Source organism: Trachypithecus francoisi, unplaced genomic scaffold (assembly GCF_009764315.1).
Source record: "Trachypithecus francoisi isolate TF-2019V2 unplaced genomic scaffold, Tfra_2.0 Contig01440, whole genome shotgun sequence".
NCBI lineage: Eukaryota > Metazoa > Chordata > Mammalia > Primates > Cercopithecidae > Trachypithecus > Trachypithecus francoisi.
Genome location: NW_022681431.1, coordinates 30,125,909 through 30,147,040, shown reverse-complemented (window position 1 = coordinate 30,147,040; position 21,132 = coordinate 30,125,909). Strand labels below are relative to the sequence as shown.

The window sequence follows — 21,132 nt, the reverse complement described above, 5'->3', positions numbered from 1 at the left end:
ATTATCATTTACAGGCTTCCCAAATTGTATCTTTGTGAATTTTGTTTAAAATATATGAAAAGTAGAACTATTCTGCAGCAGCACATGAAGAAATGTGGTTGGTTCCATCCTCCTGCCAATGAGATTTACAGAAAGAATAATATTTCTGTCTTTGAGGTAAGGTAGATACTTAGTAATTGTCCTCTAACCCATTTCAAAAGTAGGGCCACCTATATTGCTTCTATTGTGCAACTTACCATTGTCTTACTATTTTGTGTATCAGTAAAAAGGAAAAAGTTCTAATTACAATTTTTAAAACTTCATTTGATTATAAAATGCCAGTTGATTTTGCATAAAGATGTGATAAAAGTACCTCTTAGAATCTATGAAATATGACATTTAAATGAAAGGATTTCTATCACTTATTTAAAAGGAATATCTCACAGAGATCTGTTTAATAGTAAATCTTAATGTGATGATGATGATGTGTGACCTCTGCTCTCTGATTCTCTATTGCTGTTAGTAGTGCTCTTGATCCTCAGTTCTGTGGTTTTCGTGCCAAATATTAATTGAATACTTGCTTATGTGCCCTGTTACTTACTCTAACAGTAAAATTTCAGATTGTCAGGATCCCCTCAGTCTCTCACTTTCTTGGTCCTCCCTAAGACTCTTAAGCGATCAGTAGAGGAGTTCTTTATCTTGGGAGAAGCTGGGATAGGTGTGGTGTAAAACACTGTTTGAAAATAATATTAAATTACCTGGATTGTTTAGGAGTTCTGTTAGTATCCCAGACAGTGTCTTGGAAGCTAATGTGGGCATCCATTGGCATTTTGATAAAAAAGAAAGCTCTGGCAACTCCATTAACACAGACAAGGCTGCCAGGAGTGAAAGAGTAGAGTTCTAGCTCCTGGGCCTGGCGAACCTGGAGCTGCATTTACTACATGATTACTTGAGGAACCCACTTGGTACTTCTGCTTGGCAATAGTTAGTACCCCCTTAAATAGTTTTATCTGGGTTCAAGCCCGATCGTGTAGTCAGATTGCATTGCTTCAGGCTGCTGACACAGATTAGACTACATAGTTAGATCTTATTTTACCTAATAAATGTATTTTAGAAGGATTGTATTTAGATCTTTCGTTGTGTGTTAAATACTTTGAAAATGAAGCTTGCTATCCAAAGGATTGCTACAATTCATCTTTTTATTAAAGCAAAAATTGCTCTTTTAAAACCAGATTATCACCTCCTTATCTGGCTGTTCCTGCTTTGTTGAAGGTACGGTGTTTTATATATTTGGTTGTCTTAAAACAGCAGATACCAGCCGGGCGCGGTGGCTCACGCCTGTAATCCCAGCACTTTGGGAGGCCGAGGCAGGTGGATCACGAGGTCAGGAGATCGAGACCATCCTGGCTAACACGGTGAAACCCCGTCTCTACTAAAAATACAAAAAAAAAAAAAAAAAATTGGTGGGCGCCTGTAGTCCCAGCTACTCAGGAGGCTGAGGCAGGAGAATGGCGTGAACCCAGGAGGCAGAGTTTGCAGTGAGCCAAGATCGCGCCACTGTGCTGCAGCCTGGGCGATAGAGTAAGACTGTCTCAAAAAAAGCACAAAAAACCAGATACCATAATACTACTATTTCAAAGGATGGCTTCCAGGTTCTATAGTGTTCTGGTCATGGACACCTTCTCCTAGGCTGGACTGTGGATATCTAGAGTTGCTTTTAACTGATACATATTATTCTAGAACTAAAGAGACCCTCTATTGACTGTTTTGTTCCGTTTATTTCTCTAGGTTGATGGGAATGTGAGTACCATTTATTGTCAAAACCTGTGTCTCTTGGCAAAGTTGTTTCTTGACCACAAAACCCTCTATTATGATGTGGAGCCATTTCTTTTTTATGTACTAACACAGAATGATGTCAAGGGCTGCCACCTTGTTGGCTACTTTTCTAAAGTAAGTATGTTAGCTTAAAGTTTGAATTCTTAACGGAAATCTGAAACAGTCTTTGCTGGTTCTCACTCGGGAACACAACAAGATGCAGCACCTCCTAGGTGTCATCTAGTTGTTTGGAAAGAATAGAAGGAACATTTGGAAACTTACCAGGTGCTAGAAGGTGCTTAGTAACATTCAACAACCTGTATTCTCCGAGGAGTATAGACTGCTGGCAGTACTCACGAGGAAGGTTTTAAATGGCTTCGCTTCCCATGGTAATAATATGGAACTTGTGAAATAAACAGTCATTAGCTCTCTGAGTTCTGTCTCAGCTTAAATCTTCTTTTCCTAATTTGAACTTTAAGCATAGAAATAAAAGTAGTAAGGCATTTTGATTAAAGGATATTTTCTCCTTTTTTAATCTTCCATTCCCTTAGAGGGAAAAAGTTTCTTTTCTAGTCAGACAGCATAAAAGATATACTTTTATTTAAGCAAGCCCATGGTAAAATCCAAGTGTATAGAACAGTTAAGGGGAAGTACTAGCTTTTTATAAGCATTTATAAGAATTCTTTAGGCTACTTCATTAGTTAGATATGACTTAAGATATACTGACTCATTTATAAAATTATAAAAATGACTATTTTGTGTCAAGTTAGATACAGCTAATAGGACTGCTCTGAGTAGCACCAGAGCAGGAGAGAAAGAAAACTCTGACATAATTAATGAGTCTTCTCACTTCTAGAGTGGCACACTGATTGATCATTTGTAGCTTTACAGATTGTTTGGGACTCAGATTCCAGTGCTGATCCTTAGGCATTGGCGTACTGTTTTTGAGTTGCAGATGGTGTTGGATGACATTGTTTTGTTTTATAGTTTTACTCTCCTGGGATGGTTGCTTTGTGGGTAATGGCAGTGACTTGACATTATCCTATCTTCTCCCAGTTGGGTAGTTTTTTCTTGATGTATATGGCTATTCCCAAAGGACCAGGGCTGTGGGTTTTGGCCATTAGTCTTTGTTTCTTAATTCACATTATTACTCACTTTTACCAGCCTGTTTTAAAACTTGACTTGTATTTTCTCCACCAGGAAAAGCACTGCCAACAGAAGTACAATGTTTCCTGTATAATGATTCTTCCTCAATACCAGCGTAAGGGCTATGGCAGGTTTCTCATCGATTTCAGTAAGGATTATATTAATTTCTCATTGGTTTCTTCCAGTGGACCTTCTGTATATATGTTTTTAAAGATTTGTAGGTGCTTTGTTGGCTGCTAGTATCACTTGTCATATTGCTGTATGAGTCTTTAAAACCTAAAGCCACTGCTGGACATTGTGGCTCATGCCTATAATCCCAGCACTTTGGAAAACTGGGGTGGGAGGATTGCTTGAGCCCAGTAGTTCAAGACCAGCTTAGGCAACATGTCAAGACCCTGTCTCTACAAAAAATTTAAAAAGTTAGGTGGGCATGATGGCATGCACCTAGGGTTCCACCTACCTAGGAAGCAGAAGTGAGAGGATCACTTGAGCACCCAGGAGGTTGAGGCTGCAGTGAGCAGTGCTACCCTTGCATTGTAGGCTCCAGCCTGGGCCACAGAGCAGGACTCTGTCTCAAAATAAAAATGGAAATAAATAAAACCTAAAGCAACACGTTCCTTTTTATTTTGGTTGGACACAAAATATTTTTAAACAGCTAATATTGAATAAAATTTTGTGTGATGTATAGCACATACCTTTAATTTCCAACTGTTCATTTACAGTGGAACTTAGTTTTATGCAGTAATACTAATAATACTAAAAACATTGTATAACTACTTCAATTAGAGATAATAAGGAAGTACTGTGAGCCAGGCGCAGTGGCTCACACCTGTAATCCCTACATTTTGGGAGGCCAAGGTGGGCGGATCACGAGGTCAGGAGTTCAAGACCAGCCTGTGCAACATGGCAAAACCTCATCTCTGTTAAACATACAAAAAGTTAGCTGGGTATGGTGGTAGGCACATGTAATCCCAGCTACTCGGGAGGCTGAGGCAGAAGAATTGCTGGAACCCGGGAGGTGGAGGTTGCAGTGAGCTGAGATCATGCCACAGCACTCCAGCCTGGGCGATGAGCGAAACTCCATCTCAAAAAAAAAAAAAAGAAGAAGAAGTACTGTGCTTGCCCTAGTTTTGTTATTCAGTTATCTGAGAAAATGTGTGCATTTTTTAGGTAGGCTCTACCTAGCGGTTAAACATATGCAACACATCTTTAAATACCTGAAGAAGTGAATGATAGAGAAAATTGTTTAATCTGAGTGCAAAAGTGACAGCTCACAGTTCTGAAGAGATCATTGTGGAACTGTATTTTATACTTTGTTTCACACGTTGGTGAAACAAAATGAAATAGTAATTTGAGGGAATATTTTACCTCAGATACTGCTATAAAATGATATTTAAATGAATATATGCAGAACTAATGGTTCAAACAAAGGATTTTGATTCCAGTCTTGAGTTGTTAATTAAGCCTCTTCTTGGCTTTAGACTGTCCTTCTGTTTATATTTTATTGGAAGCATGTACTACTGGTTGTTTTACACATTTTCTGGTCTTTTTAGATGAACAGTAGGGGATGGAACTCAGATTACTTCCTTTAATGTTAATATATTGTTTTGAAATAGGACTCAATTAGACATGTTATATATACCATTAAATTGCAAAGTTAGGAAAAATATTTTACTTTTGGTGATTGGGGGGTTGTGTGTTTGTGGTATGCAAACTGTCCATGCAATACCAGTAATGTTTGTTTTTGTATTTACTTTTCCTAATGTAATATGTTTCCAAAATAACATTCTTAGACTGCTTTTATGTTTTCTTTAAACAGTAAAAATAACTTTCTCTGCCATCTCCATTTTCGATGCTTTTCCTTAGAAGTTAGGCCTTTGTTTTTCAGTTCTTGAGAGTCATGCACTATAGAGGACAGAGTCCACAGTTCCACACTTATGTTGGCAGTCCTGCTTGCCTAGAGTTAGAGTGATAGGTAATTGTGAGGAGTTTTGGTTGAAGTGAAAGATTGTCATCTAATTCGCTTACAGAACTACAGTTTTAATAGGATTATGTGAAAAGGAAGGCATTCGTTTGTACTTTGGACTTCTCAGTTCAGATACAGCAGTTGCCATCTAGTGGTCCAAATAAAGCATGCAAGGCTTGTTTTCCCCAGAACGTTGAACGAAACTGTTAAGAGTCCTGATTTTTAACACTTTGAATATTTTAATAAGGTGACTGATATTAACTGTAGACATAATAATACAGAGTCTTCAATACATATAAATTTTGTATTCTTTCTGCAAATTTGTTTTAAAGTAGTTTTGCAATTTTTTTCTTTCTTTTTTCTTTTTTGAAGGAATTTATCTTTGGAGTTATTCTTGATTGTAGAAGAGGGGATTGTTATTTTGGTGAATCCAGTTTTCCAGAGTCTCTAACCTAGTTCTGATTTGAGTTATTTGTGATTCTTTAGGTTATTTGTTATCAAAGCGTGAAGGCCAAGCAGGGTCTCCAGAGAAACCGTTATCCGATCTGGGTCGTCTTTCCTACATGGCATATTGGAAAAGTGTAATATTGGAGTGCCTTTATCACCAAAATGACAAGCAGATCAGCATTAAGAAGTTAAGCAAGTTGACTGGAATCTGCCCTCAAGACATCACTTCCACACTCCACCACCTACGAATGCTGGACTTCCGTAGTGACCAGTGAGTATCACATCCTTTTGTGTACCTTTGAAAGATAATTAGGTTGAAGTTTTTTGGATCAACCAGTCAGATTATTGATGAAAGGGCATTAACTAATATAAATGATATACTTGGTGATAATGAGATATCATTTTCCTTTCTAGGATATTTTATTTGATTGACTATATGTATATATGTATGGTCTATAGTCTCTATATATGCTTTTTAAACTGAACTGTTTTTCTGGTATTCCTCCTAATTTTTGAACCTAAGCTACTGAATCTTTCATATTCTAGTATTGGGAGCTCTTTCACAATACAAGAAGTAACCCAGTCTAGAAACAGAGTCATTAAATAAAATGCCCATGACAAATTTTCATATAAATGGCACAAAGTGAATATAGATTGAAAGGAAGAACGACAGTTCACACTTCCCTAAAGTGGTCAGAAAAAGGTCACAAAGAAAGGAGGCATTTGAGCCAAATAAATGGAGAATAGGAAAGAGAATGCTGAAGAGCAGCAGAACTTCCGGAGCGGGACATGTGAGACAGTAGGCAGTGAAAACAGCCTGCGGCTACGGTAGAGAGCGAAGCGTTTGTCCAGCTTCACGCTCCTGGTCGTCTTCTTGTGGTGTCACATTTCTGCGTTCCATCTTTCCGGGCAGGCTATCTTTGCAGTACCCATCATCTTCTACAGGCTTCACCAGGGGTCTCATCTCCACATTCATTTTTATGTACATCTCGTACATGGTTGATTGCTATAAACTTTTCTCTGGTTCCAGATTTGTGATTATCCGCCGGGAAAAACTTATCCAGGATCACATGGCAAAGCTTCAGCTGAATTTGCGACCTGTAGATGTAGATCCAGAATGTTTGCGCTGGACTCCAGTCATAGTGTCCAACTCTGTGGTCTCAGAGGAAGAAGAAGAGGAGGCTGAGGAAGGAGAAAACGAAGAGCCACAGTGCCAGGAAAGAGAATTAGAGATCAGTGTAAGGGCATGAATAGTCTCTATTTTTGATGACAGAAGATATATTTTTGATTTCATGAGTATTTATGGTAATAAATTATGATAATCTTTCACAGAAAAGTAAATTCACATTAGAACGTCAAGAGTGTTATTTCAATGGTAGAGATTTCAGGAAGACTGGGCCTGGTTTACTTAGGTATTTTTAAGCCTTTGACAATTAGGAGGAGACCATCAAATTTCTTATAATGTGTTACTTGTGAGAAAAATATTTCTTACTAGGGTGCCAAGAAGCAGCTCAATTTTAAGCTGGATAGTAGTTGAGAAATCTGAATTGAATTCAAGTCTGACAGTTTTAAAAAATGAAATGGAGGTTGGGTGTGGTGGTTCATGCCTGTAATCTCAGCGCTTTAGGAGGCCCAGGCAGGAGGACTCCTTGAGATTAGGAGTTCAGGACAATCAAGGAAATATAGTGAGGACCCATGTCTACCAAAAAAACCAACAACAAAATGAAGTAGAGATACTATTAAGTAACTATTGTAAACTTGTGTATGTTTTCTAATGGGGCACCAAAACATCCCGTGGACACACAGATCTCTTTAGCTGTTAAAGGGTTGCTGGTGAACTGTAGTGCATGTGTCATTGTCAGTATTCTTCATGTGATGCATACTTTTATAGCTCTTTTTTTTTAAAGCAGTGCTTCATCTTTTCAACACTTGTGTCCTTTAATAAACATAAAAAATCCCATGCCCCTCTTTAGTGCAGTTTAATTTTCAAAATGAAATTATTCAAAATAAAAGTAAACTTAAAAATTACATAAATTTTCTTTCATATTTCTCAAATGCCTCCTTCCTCTTGCCCATGTCATGTGTCCCAAGATCCTGTCTCCTCCACCCTGTTTACAAATTTTTATTTCTGAGAAATTTTGTTAAACAATGTCATTTAACATTTAAAAGAACAATAGTATTCACTTTGCTTATTGAGGGTGGTGCTGCAGAAAGGTTCAGAGCACAGGCTTTCTATCCCAGCATCTTTACTTGTTCTTGCGTGATCTGGGGCAGATTACTTAAATTTTTTTGTACCCCACACACCTCATTTGTAAAGTGGAGATGTAGTGGTAATTCTTCATATGATTGTTGGGGAGATTAAATGAATAATGCATATACAGAATTTAAAACAGTGCTGAAACAGGAAATATCCATGTTAAATAATTGATCATTTTCTTTTTAAAGCTCAGTTTCCTTTTCTTCTCTCAGTACTTAAAAGGTCAGAATAGGTAAATGTAAGCAAACAAGACTGAAAAATTAACCAGCATTGTTTTATTTTCTAAAATCAGGTGGGAAAGTCTGTGTCTCGGGAGAAGAAAGAACAAGATTCTTATTCAGTAGAAAGTGAAAAGAAACCAGAAGTTACGGCTCCAGTCAGTTCTACACGTTTGAACAAACAAGCCCTTCCTCGTGATAGTCTTCCTGCAAATAGCCAGCCATCTCGGAGGGGCCGCTGGGGGAGGAAGAACAGAAAAACCCAGGAACGCTTCGGTGATAAAGATTCTAAACTGCTCTTGGAAGAGACATCTTCAGCTCCTCAGGAACAATATGGAGAATGTGAGGAGAAATCAGAAGCCACCCAGGAACAATACACTGAAAGTGAAGAACAGCTGGTGGCCTCTCAGGAGCAGCTAAGCCAGGATGGGAAACTTGACCTTCCCAAAAGAAGACTCAGTGAGGGGGTTGAGCCCTGGCGAGGACAGCTCAAGAAAAGCCCTGAGGCTCTGAAGTGCAGATTAACAGAAGGAAATGAGAGGCTGCCCCGCCGCTACAGTGAGGGTGACAGGGCTGTCCTCAGGGGCTTCAGTGAGAGCAGCGAGGAGGAGGAAGAGCCAGAAAGCCCTCGGTCAAGCTCACCACCAGTTCTCACAAAGCCCACGCTGAAGCGAAAGGTAACACATTGCTTTCCAGGTCTTCTCTTCCTCTAATTCCAGTTTATCATACACCTTTTCGTTTTAGCTTACATTTCTGAAAGAGTATAAGTTAGAAATTCCTAGTGTGTTGCTTTATAAACCTTAAGCCTCTATATATTGTAGCTCAAGATCTTCCCAGTGAGCATTTGAGATGTGTGTGTTTGACTTCTTTGATTCATGGGAATTCACTTAGAAATCATAAGCTTATTTAAGGGCTCCACCTCCTGGGATGCAAACAAACTTTTTTTCAGCTTACTGGTTTGATGTTCAAATCATGACTTTTAGGGGCTTTAAAGATATTTTTGAAGTATGTACAGATTAGAAGTGTTTATGTTAGAGAACGAGGCCAAAATATTACATAATTAATTGGAAAGTGAACATAGTGCTGCCGTACTCAGAGTGAAGTCACTCATCTTGGGTGCTACTGTTTTCTCTGTACTCTCCCTGCTTCTCACACATACCTCCCGTGGTTTAACTTGGTCTCTCTTGCTTTAAAAATATTTTCTAAACTATATTCCATCATAATGATAGCCGATTAGTTATTAAATAATGTATGATGATGATAATGAATTCTGGTAAGCCATTTACCAGAAACATCCCAGGCTACGGAGTGTATTTTAAGCATTGCCAGGAGGCAGCCAGACTAAAGCGAGGCCGCTCCCTGGAAGAGCCACTCAGCCAGCTTCCAGCCAAAGCAGTACAATTGTTCCTTTCCTTACAGGGTCTTGAAAAGCAAGGCACGATCTTTTTTTTTTTTTAAGAATAATATCTTTAGAGCAGTTTTACATTTACAGAATTACTGCAAAGAAAGTACAGAGAGTTCTCGCATACCCCAACCCGTTTCCTCTATTATTAATCCCTTGCATTGGTGTGGTATATCTATCACAGTTACTGAACTAGTGTAGATACATCAATAACTAGAGTTCTTACTTTATTGAGATTTCCATAGTTTTCCCTAACGTCCTTTTTCTGTTCCAGGATCCCACCCAGCATATCGCATTACATTTAGTAGTCGTGTGTCTTTAGGTTCCTCTTGGTTTTGGTAGTTTCTCAGAATTTCCTTAGTGTCGATGGCCTTCACAGTTTTGAGAATGACTGGTCAGGTATTTTGTAGATGATCCCTCGTGATATTAGAATGGGGTAATATATTCTTGACAGGAAGACAATAGAGGTAAAGTGCCATTCTCATCATACAACTAAAGGGTACCTGTCAGCATATATCTATCAGTATGTATAGGGAAGCTAGGCATAGTGGTCACTCTTGTAATCATAGCTGCTTGGGAGGCTGAGGTGGGAGGATCACTTGAGCTGGAGGCTGTCGTGCACAATGATTGTACCTGTAAATAGCCACTGCACTCCAACCTGCGTGACATAGCAAGACCCCATCTGTGAAAATAAAAAGAAACAAGTATCAAATATGAGGGTATTATCAATATGATTTTTCCCTGTTGAAGTTAACTTTGATGACCTGGCTTAAGATATTGTTTGTCAGGTTTCTACTTCTCTTTTTTCTTTTCCCTGTACTGGAAGGAAGTCACTGTGCATATAGCTACACTTAAGATTTCTGCCCCCTCAGAATGGAGGCTCACCATAAATTTGAATTTCTGCTTGGGAGATTTGTCCTTTCTCCCTCATCTGTTTATTTATCCAAGCATTTATTTATATCATTATGGACTCAGATATTTACGTGATACTTCGGCTTATAATCCAGTAGTACTACTTTTTAAAATTTGTTGCTTAAATTGTTCCAGTTTTGACCATTAGGAGCTCTTTTCTCTCTTTCTGTTTCCCTTTTGGGGCTCCCCCCCCTCCAATAGAATCTTACTCTGTCACCTAGGCTGGAGTGGAGCAGCATGATCTCAGCTCACTGCAACCTCCACCTCCTGGGATGCAAGCAATGCTCCCACCTCAGCCTCTTGAGTAGCTGGGACTACAGGCATGTTCCAACACGCCTGGCTAATTTTTTGTACTTTTGAGAGACAGGGTTTTGCTATGTTGCTCAGGCTGGTCTTGAACTCCTGAGCTCACGCAGTCCACCTGCCTTGGCCTCCAAGGTGCTGGGATTACAGGTATGAGCCACCGCCCCTGGCCTCCTGTGTTTAACATACATACTGTTGTTGTCATTGTGGAGTCTTTTTGTTTGATTTTAAGCATTTCCTTTTTGGCACTACAAGATGCTTCAAGTTTATCTTGTATATTTCATGCCCTAGACCTAGAATCAGCCATTTCTCCAAGGACCAGGCCGTTTCTAATCTAATTTGAAAATTACATACTCAATTGGGACTAGTAAGTTTGAAGCAGAGAAAAGTTGAACATTGACTAACTCTGCTGTTCATTGCATGATCATGAAGAATAGATCTTTATACTGACAGTTTATGAAGTAAAACAAATCATGTTAAAAAAAAAAGAATAGGCAGTAAGCTCACATGCAAAGTAATTTTGAAGTTAATGAATAAATGCTTTGACTGGATGTGTGAACTTAAGCAAGTCTTATAGCCTTTCTGACTTCTGTAGAATGAAGGGATTGGATTAGATCATCTCTGGGGCATCATCTCTTATTTTGTGATCTTAGTTGTATAATTTAAGCTACTTGGTCAGTCCAGTGCGAAGTTGTGCTCAGTGTGCCCAAATTTCAGTAACAGATTTATTTTACTTTTGAAATATTTCACTAACACTGAGTAAATACATTTCAGCCCCATATTTCTACATTCCACAACTTTTTATGAGTAGTTCATGAAAATGGCATACAACTTTACTGATAGTTCTGCAAACCTTCACAGTAGTGCTGTAAGACAAAGTGTTTTTATTTCTCTTTTGCTCTTAAGAAAAAGTTAAGGGATTAGCCTCTGGGTCATTTCAGTATTAAAATAGGCAGCTCTCTAGGGTGCTAAATTTAACTGAACTATTAAGAGAATTATCATGTCTGCTATTTGGAGATGGCTGCGTATTTTACAAAGTTGTGTTCAGTTGCCTAACACCTTTGTATGTATAATAAGTATATTATCTTACTATAGTATTTTGAAATAATATTCAAAATATTTTTTGGCAAACAACATCTTCATTTTATATGTGCTAATTCTATTTGGTTTTAAAACTGTTTTCGTGTTATTAATAGAAAAGATAGTGTTCCTAACTGTAAATGCTTGCTTTCTCTATTAAACAGAAACCATTTCTCCACCGAAGGAGGAGAGTCCGAAAGCGCAAACACCACAATAGCAGTGTAGTCACGGAAACTATTTCTGAGACCACTGAAGTGTTAGATGAACCTTTTGAAGATTCTGACTCTGAGAGGCCAATGCCAAGATTAGAACCCACCTTTGAGATCGATGAAGAAGAGGAGGAAGAGGATGAAAATGAACTTTTCCCTAGAGAATACTTCCATTGTTTGTCTTCGCAGGATGTACTCAGGTGTCAGTCCTCTTCTAAGAGGAAGTCTAAAGATGAAGAAGATGATGAAGAGTCAGATGATGCTGATGGTATGTTTTACAGAACTCACTCACTGTGGATTATTGTCTTCAGATATACAGCAGTAGCAGTGACAGACCTTCAGTAAAAAGGCTGAAAAATGAACACAACCCACTAAGCAAGAACAGGAACGTTTGGCAGTCTCTAAAAAGTTATATCAAGTATATCCATGCTGATTTTTAAATGTGTTTTCCCTTCAACTCAGAACCTATATTAATTTGCCTCTGCAGAAAATATCTTACAATTAGGCAACTGTTCTTTTTTGCCTAATCCTTTCTAAGCCTTTATCAGAATCTTTAGTTAATGGGAGAGTTGGACTCAGCATCAGGAAGATGTAGTAACCCTTCACTAGAATGTGCATTCTTTAGACTTAGTCTGTTTTGCTCATTGTTGTATGCTGAGTGCTTAAGCCAGGTGCTCAGTAAGTAGTGTTAAATGAGTGAATGCTAAGAAGACAATTCTCCAGAAAGAGCAGATTCACGTAAATCAGAACTTGTGTCAGATCTGTTCAGGAATCTTTCCTGAATTGTATCTCTAGTGTGTCTTACCCAACTAGTAGTGGATTTCTCACAAATGGTAACAGTAACTCAAAATACATTTTATAGTGTAGATACAAATCCAACTATTTACTTGTAAAGTAGCCTAGTTATCATTTCTTCTCTAGAGATACTGAAACTAGCTCTCATATATATGAGCCAGGTCAGAAACCAGCCTTTTTCACCCTAGCCTAAAGTTTTCCCGGTGTGTCATGCTGCCTGCATCTGCAGAGTGTTTATCTCCCGTGGGCTCAGAATGAGCTTTTTTACTTTGTTGCGTAAATTTGAAGAAATCTGTTTGTCCAGTCTCGGTACATAAACCTTTAGCTTTTATGCATTAACTAGTTAAACTTTTTAATTCTTTTAAAAATTCAGTTTCAAGTCTAGAAGATAAACTTGCATTTCCTCCATTCTCGTATTGTCTATATAACAAATACTTTTTAAATTTTTTTTTTTGAGATGCAGTCTGTCTCTGTCACCCAGGCTGGAGTGCAGTGGCACAATCTCAGCTCACTGCAACCTCCACCTCCCAGGTTCAAGCAATTCTCATGCCTCAGCCTCCCAAGTAGTTGGGATTATAGGTGCATGCCACCACACCCGGCTAATTTTTGTATTTTCAGTAGAGACGGGGTTTCACCATGTTGGCCAGGCTGGTCTCAAACTCCTGACCTCAAAAGTGATCTGCCTGCCTCGGACTCCCAAAGTGCTGGGATTACAGGCCTGGCCAACAAATACTTTTAATATAGTGATAAAATGAATGAGTTGTTTGCTCTATCATGAATGATTCTATAAAGTTTAACTTGTTATGTTTTGAAGTACGTAACTAAGAAACTAAAAATTTATTTTGTAAATTTGGCACTTTACATTCTGTCTTAGATCATTGTACACTAAAATAGTACCCCTGCTGAAGTTCCTGTTGACTTAGATTTTTGCTGATGCAGCCATTTCCTTTGTTGACTTTCAAGTTGCTACTACTAACTATGTCTTCTTTTTAGCCGTGCCCCCACCGCATCATGTTCTTGTCTTGGTATTCTTATCCTTTAAAAATTAATGGGGAATGTGAGTGTACCTAATGCCATTGAACTTACACTTAGAAATGGTTAAAATTTTGAGTTTTATGTTACGTATAATTTACCTTTTTTAAAAAAAAATGCTAATAATATAAAATTTATTTTTAATGAATGTAATTGGTGCTTTAATTTTTTCTTGTTTGTCTAGGTCTAAATGTCAGTTTTTGTCTAGGACTAAATAAATGCTTTGCAGCTATTCCCATACAAACACAACATTAACTGAACAGCTGTTTCACATACAGTGGCTCAGTCATGGCCTAAAGTAATTGGCTCATCATACTACCTGAAGTGATGATTTGTGGAAACTAAGAAAATCGGAGATATAAATCACAAGCAGAAAAAAAAAGAGGAAATAAGCTAATTTGTAACTTTTAGTAGAGACAACTTGATAAAAGTACTGCTTACTACTTATTTGCCTCTTTATAAAGTTCATCTCCATTTTACAGATGAAGAAACTGAAACGTAGAGTAACTTCCCACAGCCATGCAGCTGATGATGATAGTCTTAAATTGGTTCTAACTAGTGTCTTATAACATAATGTTGACCAGGATTCTTTCATAGTTCTGCCAGTTCACTGTGACTTAGAATGTCACTAATTAGTTTTATCCTGTAGGTTCTTAACTTTAAAATAAAATCAGCAGTTTTTAAAAGTAATGATTAATAAAGTCATTTCTGTTGTACATGCTAGTCTCAGAAGAAAGAACTAGAAAATGTAAGACCTTGTAACCTGTCTTTATTTTTTTTTCCCTTCCTGTATAGACACTCCTATCCTAAAGCCAGTATCTCTCTTGCGAAAACGTGATGTGAAGAATTCTCCTCTTGAGCCAGATACATCCACACCTTTGAAAAAGAAAAAGGGATGGCCCAAAGGCAAGAGTCGCAAACCAATCCACTGGAAGAAAAGACCTGGTCGAAAACCAGGATTTAAGTTGAGTCGGGAAATCATGCCAGTTTCTACTCAAGCATGCGTCATTGAGCCCGTCGTCCCCATTCCTAAAGCTGGACGTAAACCCAAGATCCAGGAGAGTGAAGAAACTGTTGAGCCAAAAGAAGACATGCCCCTAACCGAGGAGAGAAAGGAGGAGGAGATGCAAGCAGAGGCAGAAGAGGCTGAAGAGGGTGAGGAAGAGGATGCAGCCAACAGTGAAGTCCCAGTAGCCTCTCCAGCAGACACCAACAATAGTCCTGAGACCGAAACCAAGGAGCCTGAGGTGGAGGAGGAAGAAGAGAAGCCCTGTGTCTCAGAGGAGCAGAGGCAGTCAGAGGAGGAGCAGCAGGAATTAGAGGAGCCAGAACCAGAGGAGGAGGAGGACGCAGCTGCAGAGACTGCCCAGAATGATGACCACGATGCTGATGATGAGGATGATGGCCACCTGGAGTCCACAAAGAAAAAGGAGCTGGAGGAACAGCCCACGAGGGAAGATGTCAAGGAGGAGCCTGGTGTTCAAGAGTCTTTTTTAGATGCTAATATGCAGAAGAGTAGGGAAAAGATAAAGGATAAAGAGGAAACTGAGCTGGATTCCGAAGAGGAGCAACCTTCCCATGACACGTCCGTGGTGTCAGAGCAGATGCCTGGGTCTGAGGACGACCGCGAAGAAGACTCCCACACTAAGGAAGAGTTAATCGAATTAAAAGAGGAGGAAGAGATTCCTCATAGTGAGCTGGATCTGGAAACTGTACAGGCAGTGCAGTCTTTGACTCAAGAAGAAAGCAATGAGCATGAGAGCGCCTACCAGGACTGTGAGGAAACTCTCGCGGCATGTCAGACTCTGCAGAGTTATACCCAGGCTGACGAGGACCCTCAGATGTCCATGATTGAAGACTGTCATGCATCAGAACATAACAGCCCTATCTCCTCTGTTCAGTCTCACCCCAGCCAGTCAGTCCGTTCGGTCAGCAGTCCCAACGTGCCTGCCCTTGAGAGTGGCTACACCCAGATCAGCCCAGAACAAGGATCCCTGTCCGCACCCTCTATGCAGAACATGGAGACCAGCCCTATGATGGATGTGCCTTCTGTATCAGACCACTCTCAGCAGGTGGTGGACAGCGGTTTCAGTGACCTGGGCAGCATTGAGAGCACCACTGAAAACTATGAGAACCCGAGCAGTTATGACTCCACGATGGGCGGCAGCATCTGTGGGAACAGCTCTTCCCAGAGCAGCTGCTCCTACGGTGGGCTGTCGTCCTCCAGCAGCCTCACCCAGAGCAGCTGTGTGGTCACTCAGCAGATGGCCAGCATGGGCAGCAGCTGCAGCATGATGCAGCAGAGCAGTGTCCAGCCTGCTGCCAACTGCAGCATCAAATCACCTCAGAGCTGCGTGGTGGAGAGGCCTCCCAGTAACCAGCAGCAGCCACCGCCACCACCTCCACAGCAGCCGCAGCCACCGCCGCCACAACCACAACCAGCACCGCAGCCTCCACCACCCCAGCAGCAGCCACAGCAGCAGCCGCAGCCTCAGCCCCAGCAGCCTCCGCCCCCACCCCCTCCCCAGCAGCAGCCCCCGCTGTCACAGTGTAGTATGAATAACAGTTTCACCCCAGCTCCTATGATCATGGAGATACCAGAATCTGGAAGCACTGGGAACATAAGTATCTATGAGAGGATTCCAGGGGATTTTGGTGCTGGCAGCTACTCTCAACCATCAGCCACCTTCAGCCTAGCCAAGCTGCAGCAGCTGACCAACACCATTATGGACCCTCATGCCATGCCTTATAGCCATTCTCCTGCTGTGACTTCCTATGCAACCAGTGTTTCTCTGTCCAATACAGGACTGGCTCAGCTGGCTCCGTCTCATCCCTTAGCTGGGACTCCTCAAGCACAAGCCACCATGACGCCACCCCCAAACTTGGCATCCACTACCATGAACCTCACGTCTCCTCTGCTCCAGTGCAACATGTCTGCCACCAACATTGGCATTCCTCACACGCAGAGATTGCAAGGGCAAATGCCAGTGAAGGGGCACATTTCCATCCGCTCCAAGTCTGCACCACTGCCCTCTGCGGCTGCTCACCAGCAGCAGCTGTATGGCCGCAGCCCGTCGGCAGTTGCCATGCAGGCTGGCCCTCGTGCACTGGCTGTTCAGCGTGGCATGAACATGGGGGTTAATCTGATGCCTACCCCCGCCTATAATGTCAATTCCATGAATATGAACACCTTGAATGCCATGAACAGCTATCGAATGACACAGCCCATGATGAACAGCAGTTACCATAGTAACCCTGCCTACATGAACCAGACAGCACAGTATCCTATGCAGATGCAGATGGGAATGATGGGGAGCCAGGCCTATACCCAGCAGCCTATGCAGCCAAACCCTCACGGGAACATGATGTACACGGGCCCCTCCCATCACAGCTACATGAACGCTGCTGGCGTGCCCAAGCAGTCACTCAATGGACCTTACATGAGAAGATGAGCAAGATGGACTTGCAATCAAAAACTTAAATATATATAAATAAAGGAACCTTTTATACTGACAAACCAGAGAAAAATGGACCTTTTTCCAGTTAAAATATTGTTGTAGATTTAGAGGAATTTTTCTTTGGTTTATTTTATTTTTTAGAAAACCTGATCTTCTCTTTTTTTGGGTTCATTTTGTTCTGGGTTTTGGTTTTCTTCACAATCTTGAACATTTTACAGTAGAACTCATCTAAAAATGGATTTGGGGATGGGGAAACATGCACAAAATCTTTTCATAATTAAAAAGAGCCTTACTTTCTTTACATACCACATGGACAGAATTTGTGTAAAAGTGAATTATCTTTATTTTAAAATGTATGTTTCCCCTCACTGTTTGCAGCTCCCAATGTTGTCATTTTTAAATGTTATATACATCTCAAGGGTTAACCAGACCCTTTCCTCCAAACCCAACCTTTCATTTCCTACTTCATTCCAGCAGGAGGCACTTAGGGGAGACTTGGACGGGGACATGGAGAACAACCCAAGCTCCTTAAAGTTATTATTATTGTTAATATTATTATTATTATTATTAATAAAGTGAGGCAGGAAAATGCTTCTCCTTTTAAAATCCCCTCCACTCCCCCCACACACACACCTCTTGAAACCCTTCCCCAAGAATGTTTCTTTGTAGACGGACTTCATTGAAATCTTTGTTCTTGAATCAAGTGTAATATAATTTTCTTCTTTTTTAAAATACTCCCACTCAGCACTCAGAGACACAAAAATACTGTAAGTCTCAATTAACAGCAGAATCTCAGAGAAAAGCTGTTTGCAATCCAAATCCAGCCTTTGGAGGAATAGAGATGGTCAATTAACAATCAAAAAGAGGAGATTAACCTCTTGTTTTTTACCACCTGGTGAATCAGCCATACCGCACACACGCCACCTAGCCTCTTGTTTCTAGTATGTACTTTGAAATGCTGAGGGTCTTGATGCTTGAGCCTTTGACTGATAAAACTCAAATAGCAGTCCCCAGTGATTTGCCTCTTAACGTTCTTTCTTAAAATGTTGGTGGATGACTGTACATTTTAGTGATTTGAAAAATAACTGACAAACCATTGACACTGTTTATTTTTATGTTGGAAGAGATGGCGCAGATGTGTGTCAGAAGGGAGATCACAGTGTGAGTTTCATAGCTATCTAAATGATACATACCTCTAGTTTTCATTTGTCTTTTGAGATCTTGAGTTCATCCCCTGTGAATCAGAGTGCACAAGCACCTCTCCTGTGAGTGGCTAATGAGAAGAGGGACAGACTGACCACCAGCACAGTAGGGCAGATCTGGACCGCAGGATGTTATAACGCAGGTTCATGTGTTGCTCCCAACTCCCTTTTTCTCTCGTGCAACCAGTTCGCCCATTCTCTTCCTACTGCTCCAGGGATAGGTAAAAAAAAAAAAAATATATATATATATATATATATACCATCATTAGAAGATGGAAACTATTATACCACTTGGTATGTGCAGTCAAATATCCAAAAGGGGGAAGTACTGCTTAAAGAAATATCTGTAAGCATTAAATTCTCTCCTTTATTTGTACATTTTATATAGATAAATTTTTAAAGTACTAATTAGGCATTAACTTTTTTCAAATGCACAGGTTTGTTGGTTTTTTTATACACTTTAATTGATTTTCTCAAGCGTGCTAGGTAGAAACAGGCAGAATTCCACATCTTCCCACTCTCAGCTCTGAGCATGTGCAAGGCTGTGTAGGACCCAGTTTCTCTGTATATACTATTCCAGTTCCCAGTCATCTATGTAGAAAGTGCACTGTGCTGCCCTCGCCCTACATCTTCAGCTGTGTCATTGCTTCCTGGTTGGGGTGGGGACGGGGTGGGTCGGGAGGGAGGTATATTGGGAGGAGGGTGGGTCAAGGCAGAAGGAGAAGCTGTTGAAATGAGGGCCGTGAATTCAGTTTCTGTTGGTTTGCGGTTGTGTTTGTTTTTGTTTGTTTCTTTAAAAAAAATTCAATCGGGCAGCTCCCTTTTCCACAAGCCTCTTTGTGACTGTAGAACTATTGTAGAAAAAAATGTTCTTTTCTATATTATAAAAGAAATTATCCAACACAGTAATATTGGTACCTGTCATTTTTTCACTTCTGTTTTAAAAAAATGTATTTTTAGCAAGATAACTTGGGTAATCTTCTAAAAAATAAATTTAAAAACTCACTGTTAGTGACTTTGATGCCTTTTAAAATGAGAGCTTTTTCATTTCATTCCATCTTTAAAATTTTTTATCTTTGTTGTAGAATATTAAAAACTATTTTAAGAAAGATAAAAATTCTCTTTAAAGAGATCTCTAGCGTGTGTGAATAGAGCTCCAGATGCCTCTAAAAGCCGCATGTACAAAGGAAGCCACGTCTATCCTGTCTGTTTATATTTGCTTTTCCTGTTTTGTAACCTCTTTGTACTTTGTTCCTGGTGACTTGTAAGCTAAGGGGAAGGGGTGCCTAGATGCCTTTGTATTTCTCCATGTCACGCGCTCCTGGGCCAGCCGGCCTCCCTTCCTCTCCTTGTATGTAATACCTTTTTTTCCCTTTCTAGCAAGTACTTTCAAAAGAACTCTGTACATTTTAACATAAAAAATAAATTATGTTGAGCCATTTTGGATGTCTGTCTTGCATGTGGAATTTTTCTCCCTTCCCCGAATGTCAGAACTCTTCATTTCTTGTTCTACACCCAGAGACCTATAAACATTAGCCTTTTCATTTTCCTCTCTATTACAGAAGTACAAGTCCATGGCCTTGCTTTGAAATTCTGGTTTTCATTTATGTCTGTGTTTAAATGCCAACAATATGGATGGGTTTTCCATTTCCAAAGAACATGGCAGAGTAACCCTACTTTGGATTTTGTAGGGGCATTCATATGAAAAGCTTCTAAAGGGATTTTAATTCCCATCCCCCGGGCTTCCCCCAAAAAAGCAATTGCAATAACAAGTAGCTCCTAGACTTGTGATAAATTGGAGGAGTAATTTTTATAGATCTTATTTTATAATGTAACAGTATTTTTAAAGGAAAGCATTTTTTTTTTTTTTTTCTCATTTCATTTTACCTAATTGGGTAATCTAGGAAGATTTGTCATTCTCCTTTTGCCAGAATTCAAGGCCCTGAACACTGACTACTTTTTGGTGTTCTCTTTTGGGTTGTGTTTGCCTCTCATCATTTAGAATTGTGGACAGGAGGCAGAGTCCAGAAAATTAGATTTCACTTTGGGAAATTGGCCTTAGTTTCTGGCGGTAGACACTGAGGCAGATTCAAGTTTTAGCGGCCTCCACACTTCCTCGCACACTGAGGAGTTGAGAAACTGTACATGACATTACCTGTAGCAGACATTTGTGCTGTATAGTCATGTCATCTCAAAAGGAATGGTGTGTGTCCCTCGATTTCTTGGCTGGCTTATATAACCATTATTTGGACACAGGCTGTGTCACTGTGCTATGCAGTTACTAGTGGATTGTCTTGAAAACATTCTTGCCTTGCTACTGAAAAGTATTGCTTAAAGTAATTTCGACATAAAGCAATTCTGTTTTTTCATTATAAGAGAATGTAGCCAAAGACTGTATTCTAGACTTTCAAAAAACATATATGAATATATTTACTATATATTGCATTTAAGTATAATTTGAATTATGTAATCCCATGGAACGAATGAATTGTTCGGAGTAGGGGAGGTGTTCCTATTTCTTTGGTGTCTGTCCACATCCTGCAGAGAGTAGATGGGGGAGGAAAAGGAAGTGACACACAGTCAATGTGTGTGATACTGAGAGCCCTAGTCCACCAACCTATTGTCGAACATTCAGAAACTAGAGCACCAGGAATCCCATTCTTTTAAAGCATTTCTGGGCACTTTAGGTGGTGCTTGGCTTCCTTTGTAGCATGGTGGCACCTGTATGAACTCCCTGAACACCAGAGTCTTGGCAGCCTCACAATTCCAGCTCTTTAGATGAAAATTATTTCAGCTTACCCAAATCACAGCTCAGGCAGTGTGGTGATTTTCGTCATATTCCTTCCTTTAGTTCATAATGTGCAAGATGTGGGTCAGTGGTGATGGTAATTGAAAGGAATAGTGAAAGAAA

General features: G+C 40.0%; 1 protein-coding gene across 3 annotated transcripts in view; it reads left to right on the top strand.

Moving 5' to 3' along the window:
* KAT6A (lysine acetyltransferase 6A) overlaps positions 1-19,667 on the top strand; it is a 125,651-nt gene extending 105,984 nt beyond the window's left edge. For 2 of the 3 annotated variants that reach the window (XM_033232156.1, XM_033232154.1), the window contains exons 10-17: positions 15-156; positions 1,768-1,929; positions 2,995-3,088; positions 5,393-5,624; positions 6,384-6,591; positions 7,903-8,505; positions 11,690-12,002; positions 14,357-19,667. In XM_033232156.1, coding sequence (XP_033088047.1) covers positions 15-156; positions 1,768-1,929; positions 2,995-3,088; positions 5,393-5,624; positions 6,384-6,591; positions 7,903-8,505; positions 11,690-12,002; positions 14,357-17,013 — 4,411 coding nt within the window. In that variant the 3' untranslated portion in view covers positions 17,014-19,667. The remainder of the gene's footprint in view (positions 1-14; positions 157-1,767; positions 1,930-2,994; positions 3,089-5,392; positions 5,625-6,383; positions 6,592-7,902; positions 8,506-11,689; positions 12,003-14,356) is intronic. The other variant, XM_033232155.1, reaches the window with a different exon arrangement.
* Positions 19,668-21,132: the final 1,465 nt, after the last annotated feature.